The sequence below is a fragment of the Xiphophorus couchianus genome, chromosome 20, assembly GCF_001444195.1.
Source record: "Xiphophorus couchianus chromosome 20, X_couchianus-1.0, whole genome shotgun sequence".
NCBI classification, from domain to species: domain Eukaryota; kingdom Metazoa; phylum Chordata; class Actinopteri; order Cyprinodontiformes; family Poeciliidae; genus Xiphophorus; species Xiphophorus couchianus.
Genome location: NC_040247.1, coordinates 22,908,713 through 22,921,843, shown reverse-complemented (window position 1 = coordinate 22,921,843; position 13,131 = coordinate 22,908,713). Strand labels below are relative to the sequence as shown.

At 40.8% G+C, this 13,131-nt stretch overlaps 1 protein-coding gene across 7 annotated transcripts in view; it reads left to right on the top strand.

The window, feature by feature from the left end:
- Positions 1-13,131, top strand: part of cita (citron rho-interacting serine/threonine kinase a) — a 46,412-nt gene that overhangs the window by 11,556 nt on the left and 21,725 nt on the right. For 4 of the 7 annotated variants that reach the window (XM_028002824.1, XM_028002821.1, XM_028002827.1 and 1 more), the window contains exons 11-22: positions 3,943-4,048; positions 4,644-4,787; positions 4,949-5,068; positions 5,735-5,905; positions 6,398-6,451; positions 6,539-6,592; positions 6,837-6,977; positions 7,931-8,059; positions 8,433-8,528; positions 8,747-8,863; positions 12,509-12,618; positions 12,843-13,017. In XM_028002824.1, the coding sequence (XP_027858625.1) occupies positions 3,943-4,048; positions 4,644-4,787; positions 4,949-5,068; positions 5,735-5,905; positions 6,398-6,451; positions 6,539-6,592; positions 6,837-6,977; positions 7,931-8,059; positions 8,433-8,528; positions 8,747-8,863; positions 12,509-12,618; positions 12,843-13,017 (1,417 nt within the window). The remainder of the gene's footprint in view (positions 1-3,942; positions 4,049-4,643; positions 4,788-4,948; positions 5,069-5,734; positions 5,906-6,397; positions 6,452-6,538; positions 6,593-6,836; positions 6,978-7,930; positions 8,060-8,432; positions 8,529-8,746; positions 8,864-12,508; positions 12,619-12,842; positions 13,018-13,131) is intronic. The other 3 variants (XM_028002826.1, XM_028002822.1, XM_028002828.1) reach the window with 1 other exon arrangement.

Sequence of the window (13,131 nt, the reverse complement as noted above, 5' to 3'; positions counted from 1 at the left end):
TTCAGCCCCCACCCCCATCTTTACCAGTCTTATCTCCTCCTCTTGTTTTCTCCCTCTTCTAATGTCTCTGTCCCTTGCTGTTAACATAACATCACTCATCTGCTAGAGCTTTTTAACTGAAGCCAGTCATTTTGTTTGCGGCGTTTGACAAAGAGAAGCCCAGAACCCTAACAATCTTTCGGTATCGTGTGGGTGCATACATATGCATGTCCACAATCTTCATTGCAATTCCAAAAAAGGGACAGGGAAATAAGCCAAGTGTCAGGCATAATGAAATGCTAATCATGTGTTTTGGGGTTTCCAGTCATGATTTATTTGCTTTTCATTCTTTTTGACCTTGATTGCCCGACTCCTCATTAGGAAAACTCTATAGCAAAAATCTCCTCCACAGCTTGCCTCATATTTCTGAGAAGCCTTCTGTTGCCTGCTGCCAAGAAATCATTGTTACATTTCATTATATTCTATGCTCATCGGTGTATCTGTAATGTGTTTGGTTTGAAGAGTTTCTCTTGTCTACTGATGATTGTGATTGACTAGAGTAGAGTAGAAAGTCTTTCTGGTCTGTCATCTAACACTTAGGTTCGGAGTATGATACGTTGACAGCTCCTTATTAGAATTCCCTGAATGATGCCAGATGGCTGGCAGGGTGTAAAAGTTTTATTCAAAGTCTCCAGAGGATAAGTTATATTCATTTAGCTGACCATTTCACTCTCGTCCAAAGCTGTAACATGGTGTAAGGTTACTCTTTAGTGAGCTTTGTTGGCAGCTAATGCCCACAGTTTTGGAGAAATCTGCTGAGGACGGTTGGAAGCTTTGATATCCTATCATTTAGTGGAGCTTTCAGTTTTACCTTTTAGCACCAGTTGCCCCACTTGAATATTATAGGGGGAGGAAGTAAAACTCCTTTATGCTTCCTCCCTCCTTGTTGGCCTTTAGTAAACCTTTCAAAACAGAAAAGAAAAGAAAAATAGAGACTAAATACCTGCTACATTTAATGTTAGTTCTTATTGAACTAAAAAGGGCTGCAAAATACATTGCAAGTATATCATCATCACAATACAAGTGTGTGTAATATTCATATCACAAGGGACTGTCACAGCTGTAGATGTTCACATTGGATGCAAATGACATTGCCCAAAATGTTAAAGGTCTCACAGGGTGATAGACACATAGATGTGCAGCCCTAGCACAGAATGTTATATCTTCATACAACATAAGCGGACTAAGCTGAAATAGGATTTTAGCTAGTCAGGCTGTCTGCTCAGGTAGCTACTCTGCAGGCAGCTTTTTAACAAGCATGTTGATCATAGCTTCCTAGCAGGTACTTTACCTATGGCATTGGCTGGTTCTCCTTCAGTTTTTGTACCACGGTCTTCTGTGTTTCTCACAGCCAGAGATTTCTCCAACCTGCTAAATGCCTATTAGCCGACTTTATTCAGTCAGCAGATAGGCAATGTGCAGCAACAGGTGAAGGAGGGCCTTTACTTCAATACTGTGTACTTCATGCAGCCAGAAAAACCTCTAACTGTTTCTGACAATATTTTCTGACATCTCATTTTAAGGACTTGAAACAGTATAAATGCTAAAATGGAAAGTTGTTGTGGTTTTTAATCATAAAACCTTAGTATACCTTGATATTGTTTGCCAGATCAGCCCTGATCCTTGGTTTGGAGATCTTATGTATTTCACTCATTAATTCAAAAGTTTCTGTAAGAAATGCTCTTTTATTATATAGACATTTAGAAGTAACAATTTTGAAAGTATAAAATGAGAGTTTAATTTAAATGAAGCAATCCTGTTCCTCATCATCTATGTTCATAAATAAGGTAAAATATTGGTAATATTGGTAAAATATGACTGATTTTTGCCACCAGATGATGCGTGCTTTTATGGACAGGTGTTGTTTAGACTGTTTTGCTTAGTAAAAAAAAAGGCAAATGATAAGAAATTTGCATAAAACTGATTTCCAAGACACAATTTCCCGACTATTGCTTTGTTGATCCTGATTTCTAGCTGTTAGAACCTTGTGGCTTTACGTGGATTTACTTTATATTCATATTTCTCTTACGTCATAAATATATTCCGTGTATACACCAGATCAATGCTAATAAGCCTTAAACATGCATACCTTCCTCCTGTTCCTGTCTTTTATTGATTCCCCTCAGTAATGCGGTCTGCACTGAGTCCTCATTTATTTTTCAGCCACAGTTCAAAGAAATGACAACCACCATGTTCTTTACAGAGGGATCTAATGTTTTATCTCCTGTACATTTTTTTGTATTCTTTTTTTTTCTTTTCTCTTCTGCCTACAATATGTTAGAGCCGTATAGAGTTTGTACTCGTACTCATTTTCAATGTGCCGGAAGGAGTCTGAATGTTATGAGAATGATATCCGTCTTCCTTTTCACGTTTTGTCACTTGTATGAAAGATGGATAGAAAAACAATAGACCCCAACCCTGAAAACCGGAACTGGATAGCTTTTTAATCACTACAGTATTTTCTCCACACAGCCTCTTTTAACTATTCAACTAAACCGCAGTGAGATAAGTGAATTCCTAACATAATTGTGTTGGCTGCTTGTTTGCTTTCGGTTTTAATCAGGATTCCCATGAAATAAATGACTGATGTGGCATTTCAGGTTTCAGTCTTTATATAGCACAGCTCAATGTGAGTGGGTGGGGGATTCTTCTTTATATAATGTAGTGTATGCTCCATGTATTGATATGTTTCAAGGGGATCTCTCCTCACTGCAGCAAGCACAGAGAGCAGGGATTGCTTTTGTGGTGTTATTTTTAACACTGTGACTCAGGCTGAGTCAACTTTGTCAAAGATCCTTTTGCTGTGTTTGTAAACTCATTCATAAAGGCTTGTTAATTTATTCCAGAGCTGTTTTGTCTCCAGCACAACAGATTAAACTGCATCAACTGTGTGCTCTTAATACTCCAAAGCAAACAAATCAGAAAGGATAAAAATGTTAAACTCACTACAAAGTTAAAGATGGATAGAACCATGATAAACAACAACACAATCAAAATTCTCTGTCACATTATTTAGTCAGAGAAAGAGGAAATATTTACATGCCTGCATTACTCTTTATTTTTCTTCTCTGCAGTTTGTTTTTGTACTGAATAAACCATATTGAATAGAAAATAGATGATATTCTCTCCTCTGAAAGGCTTTCATGCATCTCACCCAAACTGTTGGCAGGAGTGTTATTGTTGGACTAGATGTGCCTCTAAATAGAAAGAACTGATTCAAGGCAAACTTTGATGTTTATTTTTGATGGTGGGTTTTGTGTCTGCATTATAATTTTTATTACAGCATTATAAAGCTTTCCCGTCATAATGTGTGTGTGTGTGTGTGTGTGTGCTCTTGCTTTTATTTCAGGGAGCTTTAACAATGATGGTGCAACAATTTCTGGACAGAATAAAGGATTGGCTGCCATCCTTATGTGATTTAAACCTTTAAAATTTATAATCGAGCAAAATGTAATATAAATTGTACATCTATACGTTTTATCCCCTAGGGTAATACCAGAATAATTTTTTTTTTCCTCAGAAAAACAACTTAAAATAATGAGTAAATTGCATTAGTATGCATTGAACCACACAATCCAGTATATTGGTTGTTCCTGTAGTAAAATAATTTAATTAGGAGGATTGACTTTTGATTGTTTTAGAGGTTCCAACCGGCAACTCGCAGGTTACAAGATGAAGCCCTACCTCCTGAGCCACTGCCACCCCTCAGTTTATTTTGTGTTTATCCACCCGTGTTTACCTATTGGGCCGATACTGATATGCTAAGAAAGGACTAAAATCGGACGATACCGATGTTAATGCCAATATATCATGCTACTATTGCAGTGTGTTTTGCAGCTAGTTTGAAGGATCTGTGTATTTCTTCAGTCCACTAAGGACTCCCTTGATATGCTGTTATTTCAGGTCAGTGTCTGCAGGCCTCAACTCACCTGCTAAGACCAACTCTATGGAAAAGAAGCTTCATCTGAAAAGCAAAGAATTACAGGAAACTCAAGACAAATGCCATAAGGTAGGAGAGCAAAGACACGTTTTTATGTTTCATCACAGTACATTGTCACTAAAGCATTCATTCATTCTCAACGGAGATTTGTTAAATAAAGCTTTCTTTCCAAAACTGTATTGTAAGCATCCTCTAAAAAGAAATTTCATGCGAACCAAAGCGACTAATTCCTTATTGGAAACTGTAAAATTCTGTTTGCACATTTTGGATTTTGAACAAAATCGACCCAACAATGTGGGTTTTATTACCAGACTCGTTGTGTTTATTCTGGCAGACTGGCTTAACACAGATCATAGAAGCTTATGTTTGTGCTTCAATAAGCCAAGATAATCTTTTTGTTTGTACAACATCACAGCTTTGTAATTTGCGGCATTCACGGTGGTGCGATGGGTCAGAGTAATCGCTCATAATCTGAATCAGAATAAGCTTTACCGGCCAAGTGCGAGTCGGCATACGAACATACTGCTGCTCATTTTTGTAATTTTCATTCAGCGTATGGTCACGTTTCACAGTCTAAGCATAAAACCATGGTTTCTTTCTTTATTGCTTTAAATTTTCAACCTTCGCTTGAAGGCGTGGAATAACGTGTCTTCTTTGCATTAAGATGGAGCAAGAAATCTCCAGGTTCCAGCGTAAAATGACTGACCTGGAGTCAGTACTCCACCAGAAGGATGTGGAGCTGAAGGCGTCCGAGACGCAGAGAAGCATCCTGGAGCAAGACCTCGCCACCTACATTACTGAGTGCAGTGTGAGTCATACTACCAGCTCATTCAGATGTGTTGGTAGGCTGCCGGAGAACGTTTGAATGTGCTGTTGTTAAAGGGGTGATTGCTCATTCAGACATCTGTGCAGCTTTTACACCACCGACTGTGTTGATTGGACCTTGTGTTTGCATGCATGTGTCTGCAGAGCCTGAAGCGGAGCTTGGAGGAGGCACGCGTCGAGGTCTCCAGAGAGGACGATAAGGCCATGCAGCTGCTGCACGACATAAGAGAACAGAGCAACAAGCTGCAAGAAATTAAGGAACAAGTATGTCAAGGGGGAGGAAGAAAAAAAAAAGAGGTTTCATTTTCCCACTCACAACATTGGAATCTTTTCCAAGTCTACTGTAAACTTTCAGGGTTTATTTTAAGCCATATTTGATAGCAAAGTGAGTGAGGAAGCAGTGAGATATTTCTCCCTCTGTGTGTCTGTTACACAGACGGGGCTTCCCCTCTGGGTGGCCGACACTCATAAAGGTCATCAGAGCAGATGGCATCCCTGCAAGGTTCAAAACATGAGCAATTGACCAAGAGGTTCTCCCAGCCACCATACAGGGGGCAGGGGGACACCCAGTAATTACACTGGCTTGAACATACCAAGTCTTCATCAGACTTAACGGATCATCAGATGCATGTAAAATATGCAGAGGCAAACCACAAATAACTACAATCTGAATCCATATAGATGTTCCATTAGTAAATCAGCTGTGTCTTTCACCGTCGTAAATATATGGAAATCAATTGTTCATAAATTAACGTTTGGACTCTGCCCCGCTTGAAATGATCCCATTATTTTATTTCTTTTTTTATTAGAAAACAAATCTGAAAAAAGGAATGATCTCAGGACCCATTGAAAATTTTTTTTTTTTGCGAAATGAACATTCACATCTTCAACTCCCCTCGTTATTATTCACCACCGTGTGCTGCTCCTCAGGAGTACCACGCCCAGCTGGAGGAGATGCAAGTGACCATCAGGCAGCTGGAAGAGGACCTTTCAGCTGCAAGGCGTCGCAGCGACCTCTACGAAGCCGAGCTGAGAGACTCCAGGCAAACAAGCGAAGAACTTAAACGAAAAGCAGTGGAATACCAGCAGAGAATCCAAAAGGTTTATTTACTTTTTTTATCGAAGCAAACTAGATCTGTAGATTTTCAAAAGCATCCTCATTTTTAAATCCTTGTTTTCCCTTCAGTTATTTGCACAACTTTATGTTATACCCATTATATCAAACTACTGTTTGATATTTGCTTATTGTGCAAATGAAACAATCCAAATTAAATGAAGGTCTTCATCGTGTCGAGCATTGGAGCAAAACTGCAGATCCATGGTGTTTGCTTTTCCCCCAGTGCTTGAAAGCTCTTGGATTAATTCAATATAAACTAAAAGTAGTTTACAAGAACAAAACTACACTACTGTATTGATAGTTGTGGATACATTTCTGCTGGGTAATAAATATAGACATTCAAATGATAAATTTCACTAAAATCCACCTATGAAATAACACAAGTGTTGTATTTCTCAGAAGTCCATCATTTAACAGTAAGCTGTGTTCTCAGTGAGGAAATGTTGACTAACCTGTCTAGGGTTATTCGTTTTCAGGCTAAAGAGCAGGGAAAAGCTGAAGTGGAGGAGCTTCTTTCCAAACTTGAGAAGGTAAATGAGGAGTCAGGCTGCTGTTTATTTTTGCAACTCTACAGTTATCACATTTGATCAGTAAATTCACTCTTTGCTTTCTTGTAGACCAACTCTGAACAGCAGGTGAAAATCCAAGAGCTCCAAGACAAGCTGTCTAAGGTAAATTTACCTGTATTGTTTCCCTTTTCTGAAACAAAGAACACATGTTTGTGGCACTCTGCAAAAATGTAGGGATGCAAGCAGCTTTGTTCGATTTGCATTGTGCTGTAGAACTCAGTTTATTCACATGAGTAGCTTTTAGTTTCTTTTTTCTTCGACCTCCATGGGTAAGGTTTGGACGAGCACATCAAGATGCTTGTCTTGGGACACATTAGCAGCCTTTGACCTTCTGATTTTTCCCCAGGCAGTGAAAGCGAGCACAGAAGCCACGGAGCTGCTGCAGAATGTCCGACAGGCCAAAGAGCGACTGGAGCGGGATCTGGAGCGCCTGCGGGGGAAAACCGACTCCAGTGATACTTTAAAGCGTCGTCTGAGAGAGACGGAGGTACCAGCCTAAATCTGTATGAACTACACAGTGCCAAGCATTACTTGGTTGGAGAAGGCAAGCAACAGTCAGAAAGGAAAGCTGAAAGCCATTTGAGAACTCTTGAGGAAGTGCAGAGATTGACAGGTCAGGTTGAGGAATCTAGAAAGATGAAAAGCCAGCTGCTGTTTACTCCACAAAGCTGGCATGTTTTGATTAGTGACTAGAAGAAGTCATTGTTAAAAAAACCCCCATAAAAACTCCTAGCGGCCGTAAGCCATTTAGAGCCACAGCAAACATGGCAGAAGATTTTCTAGCCAGATAGGATGATTATGGTCTTTTAAGGTTTGTGTGTTGGTTTCTTATCCCAATTGGAATATAACAAAGTTTCTGTTTGTATTATGACGAGTTGTGAAAAAGTTCAACGGGTCTTTAAACCTTTCCAAGGCACTGTATTAAGGTAGATATGGACTTAGAATTTTATCACAGTATTTTATGATACCATTTATTCTTTTTTTTTTATGTAACTTCAAGGCACAGCTTTTGTAGCGCCACAAACACAAATACTGTGTTTGGAAAACATTCCTATTTGAAACAGGCTTCTTAAAGACGCCACTTACAGAAGTGTGAATTATATCACTAAACTGCACATTGGGACTAATCCTATTTTTGAATTTACTGACTACTCCACTATGGAACAAAGAGCGGACAAAATAGTAAAAATAACATTTTAGTGATTTTTAAATTTATTTTTTTTTTTACAGTAGCTGAAATTTATCATAAGTCAAAATTCTTTTCATGACAAAACATTTTTGAAGATAAATGGTAGATAGCATGATAAATACCCACTGTTACGCTGCATAACAAGTTTCTTCCACTGTTTTATTTTTTTGTTTACTTTACATTCTTCTGTGTCATCATCACTACTTTTCTGTGCACTTACTTTTTCTGCTGGATTCTTCTTGTCGTGTAAGCAGGAGGGCAGGAAGACCCTGGAAAACCAAGTAAAGAGGCTGGAGATGGTCGAGCGTCGGGAGAATAAGCTGAAAGATGACATTCAGACCAAATCTCAGCAGATCCAGCAGATGGCCGAAAAGATCCTGGTGGGAGAGCCTTAGATTAAAGCTCATTAATACTCTTCACTACTCCACCCTTAATTTCCCCACTGCCCTACGCCTTCTACCCTTCTAACCCCATAATGGTCAAGGCTCAGTCATTAATGGATGTAGGAAATGGACGTAGGGAGCCAAGGCTCGCAGATAGTTTGAAAAGATTTGGTGTTACATTTATGGATTTGACCATTTTAAGCATGAACAGGCACCGCTACAGTCAGCTTGTGGATTTCCAGCTTTTTAATGCAAGTTTCTTTCTTTGTTTTATTTCTCCTGTAATTTTGAGTGAGAGTGGATTTATTAGTTGATTGCTCTGTCTTAATTGTTACTGCCGATTTTATTATAATGTTCATAATTTCCCCAGGAACTGGAGGAGAACCTGAGGGATGCCCAGTCAACGGCTCAGAGGATGGAAACTCAGCTGGTTCAGAAGGAGAGGCTTTATGAAGATAAGATCAAGGTGGGTCAGAAAATCCTCTTCTTTGCAGGTCTAAAATTTTCAATTAATGACGCCGTCACATGTTTTACAGCAAAACCTGACAATGCTCTATTTATAGTTTCCACCCCAGGTTTCATAGTTAAACCATAAAGTATGTCTTGTAGCGGGTTATAAATGAAGCGTGAGCATCTCTGATGTAATCTGACTAGTCTCCTATTTTCCGGCTCTGACTGATCCAGGTCCTGGAGTCCCAGATGAAGGCAGACATGTCTGAGAAGGAGAGCCTCGAGGCAAAAAGGGCACAGCAGGAGGAGGAGTCGAGAGAGAATTGCAAACTAATCAGCGAACAGAAAGCTGTAAGACAACAAAATCTTTCTCTAATTTTTTATTGAAGTGTGTTACGCCCCCATGGTCTAGGGGTCCAGAGGCAGTAACATAAAATGAGTCCAGAGAAAAAAGTGGAATGAAAAAATGATTTATTACAAAATGAAGGTTTTCACAGAACCAAAACAAAACACAACTTAGCCCAATTAAACAAAAGTAAAGGACCAACAAATGCAGAAATCACTGAGTGCAAATTAAATAACAAGATGTGCAAACACATCAGTCTAAAGCAGGGGTGGGCAATCCTGGTCCTCGAGGGCCGGTGTCCTGCAACTCTTGCAAGTCTCCCTGGTCCAACACACTTGAATCCAGCAGCTGAATCACCTCCCAAGTGCAGTCAGGTTCTCCAGAGTCCTGCTAATGACCTCATTATTTGACTCAGGTGTGTTGAAGTGGAGATGCATCTAAAAGTTGCAGGAGTCCGGCCCTCGAGGCCTGGAGTTGCCCACCCCTGGTCTAAAGTAACTCAAAGCAACCAAAAGAAAGAACAAAGGGGAGCACCAAAAACCTCCCAAACACAAGCCTCTAGCTTGTTCAAGGGTTATCTAAAGCAGATTCACTACTTAACAAAAGAAGCAAGAACAAAATTGTCCAAACTGTCCAAGACAGTCACCAAACACGGAAGGTGGGGGTCAGCTTTACACAACCTCTTCCCTCTAGCTGCCCCACTGGAGGAATGAACTCGGACGTCTTTTATATGATGCAGGTGGGTCTCATCAACATCTGATTGGCTTTGCTGCTCCAATGGGGTGGCTGCTCTCCTGCAGCTTCTAGGCAGCCAATCAGAAAGCTGTGCCCGCACAGCTGATCCTGCATAATAGAAAAAAAGAGCCTGCACAGCCTCAAGAGGCCAGGGGCCGTAACACTCCCCCCCTTAAATTACAAAACCAGGCTTTGTAAATGCTGAATATTACACAAAACAAAAGAATACTCACATCCTGGACAGGCCATCTGCAAGAACATTTTCCGCCCCTTTCTTATGCCGGATATTTAGGTGATATTCTTGCAGCAGTAATGCCCACCGCATAAGGCGCTGGTTGTGGTTATACATGCGAGAAAGAAATACTAGTGGATTATGATCTGTGAATACATCAATCGGTAAATTACTGGAACCAAGGTAAACATGAAAGTGCTGAAGAGCCAACAACAGAGCCAAGGTTTCTTTTTCAATGGTGGAATAGTTCAGTTGATGTTTGTTGAACTTGCGAGAGAAATAGCAAACAGGATGATATAAACCCTGCAAATCTTCCTGTATTAGCACTGCACCAGCCCCAACAGCGCTGGCATCCACCTCCAGCTTGAAAGGTCGGGTCAGATCAGGTGCAGCTAGTACTGGTGTATGACAAAGAATATGTCGCTCAAGTTTTGTTTTTGGTGTAGGATAGCCATTTATTGCCACAGTGTTGGCATTGACAGGAGTAAGAGAAGGACTAGAACAGATGAGATCATTTGTTCCTAGACCACCAGTATTGTTCAGCCCATCCACTTTTAGTGGAGTTCTGACTGCAACTCGAGCACAAACACCATTAGGTTTGAGTGCAGGTCGGGGGTGGTATGACTGCTTAACCTTACACCTGTCTGAGCTTCCTACAAATGATGAAGACCATCGACGCTTTAAGACACCTAGTTTCTTTTTATTGGCTTGTTCAGCACTCACCACATTCTTGAAACATCTTTGTAATGTTTTATCAGCTTGTTGAGCAGATGACAAGTGTTGTCTGGTCAGGGGGATGGATGCTTTCTCCAAGAGTGGACAAGGCTCCTCCAGCTCCACCAAATCTGGAAGTAACATCATGTTGTTACTTTTGGTTTGTGCATCACCCTCACTAGAAAATGGAGACAACACAGAATCAGAAATTGAAATATCCCGATCCTTGCGGGCTTGTGCACGGGTGACTGCACAGGCTGGGTACAACCCAGGGTCTGAAGAGTCTGGGGTTGTCTGATCTAAAGGATTGTCTAAAACCTCCAGACTGGGAAGTACTAAACCTCCAGCAATGTCATTTCCCATTAGCATAGCCACCCCATCTATGGGTAACTCTGGGCAGACAGCAACAGGGAAAAATCCGGTGACAAGTTTGGATTTTACGTAAACTCTGTGGACTGGTTTGGGAGCGTAGCCCATCTCTATCCCCCTCAGAACAGAGTTGTAACCACATGCGCTCTCATGTGAGAAAGGTAAGACATTTGCGAGAATGACTGACTGGGAACCTCCAGTGTCTCTCAGGATACGTACTGGCTTCAAATCAGAGGGATCAGCCGTCAATGAGATTAAGCCATCGAAAATGAATGGTACAAAACAGGGATCAGGTAACTTGTGACCACAACCAATGCTCTTATGACGAGGTTCTTTTTTCACAAAACCAACACCTTTAGTTTGTGTGGAATTTGGCTGTGTTTTGCGTTTTAAAGCTAAACAATCAGCGATGACATGTCCAGGTTTGTGACAATAGAAACATTCACGGCTTTCTTTCGGAACGGTGGTTTTAACCATCTGGGACTGTGGTACAGAGCTAACATGTGACTTTTCATTAAAAGTGAAGGATGACTTATGGGTAAGGGCATACTCATCAGCCAGAACAGCAGCAGACGCCAAAGTAGTCACCTTCTGTTCATTGAGGTACACCACCACCTGATCTGGAATGCACTTCTTAAAGTCTTCTAGCAATATTAGCTCACGTAATGTCTCATAGTTATTAACCTTGGATGCAGTACACCACTTATCAAAGAGAAGTGATTTCTCTCTGGCAAACTCAACATGCGTTTGTCCCGTAGTTTTCGTCTGCTGTCGAAATTTCTGCCTATAAGCTTCTGGGACCAACTCATAGGCTTGTAAGACAGCAGCTTTAACCAGATCATAGTCTAAACTATCTTTTAAAGGGAGCGCTGCCAACACCTCTTGAGCTTTACCAGAAAACTTACATTGTAACAAGAGTGGCCAGGTTTCCCTAGGCCATTGCAAAGCGCCAGCAATGCGTTCAAATGCTGCAAAGTATGTGTCCACCTCAGATTCTCTAAAAGCAGGTACTAAAGAAATACACTTACTGATGTCGAAAGGCATAGCAGACATGGAGGTGGAACCGGGTGTGACAGAGGCAGAGGGCGCTCGAGTCTGGGCCTCCAGCTCAAGTTTGCGCAGCTTTATAGCTTTATCAGCCTGGATAAAGTGGATTCAGAAGTCACTTATGTCTGCTTAGTTAAGACCTGCATGTGCTTAACTTACCTATTTGGGAACATCTAATGATTTGGTTGTAAGATTATGTCTTCAGATATTTAATTTGGTTAATATTTTATCGCCATTTAGCTGGATTGACAAGTTAATTGGCAGAATGGTTCTTGTTGCTCAACACAGCCCAGGTTTAAGTTTTAATCTCGTTAATGTGTTAGCCTGGAAGCCGTTAAGAAGCTTCCCCAGATCATCAACTGCTAAATGGACTCAAATAGGATTTTGTAAATGTTTAACATTATGCTAACTTTAAACAAAAATGTGCTGGCTAATTATCTGCTGTTATTCTTTTATGACTTTTATACACAAACTGATCAAGAAACCTATTGGGTGAGTGGGTTTGTCAGACGCTGATGGGCTGGGCGTTAATTGCATCCCTGCTCTGCTGCAGACCATCAATGCCATGGATTCCAAGATGAAGAACCTGGAGCAGCGCATCGCTGAGCTGTCCGAAGCTAACAAGCTGGCTGCCAACAGTAGCATCTACACCCAAAAGAATATGTGAGTGAACAAAGCGTCCAGTACATTCTGTTCTCCCGGAGATTTTTACTCTGGTGTCTTCACTAGTATACACCTAAACAATGCTGGACTTTATCATTTCAAATATTGAACTCAGAATTCTCATTTGAGAATTTTTGCTATGTTTTTTTTTTTAAGACATTTTTCTTAAGAAATGAGTCAACCAAATAAATAATAGCCACATTCGTGTTTCCTTTTCTTGGCAGGAAAGCCCAGGAGGAGATGATCTCAGAACTTCGTCAGCAAAAGTTTTACTTGGAGTCTCAAGCAGGCAAGCTAGAGGCTCAGAATGCCAAACTAGAGGAGCACTTGGAGAAAATGAGTCAGCAGGAGCAAACCAGGAGAAGCCGGCTGATGGAGCTGGAGAGTCGGCTGCGGGAGGTAAGGCAACAGGAGGCAAAACGGTGCTAAATCTGTAAGCTCAAGATTAAGTCATTCGCTTAAACCAGGACAGAATCCAGCCTTGCATCATGACAGGATTAAGGAGCTGATCAG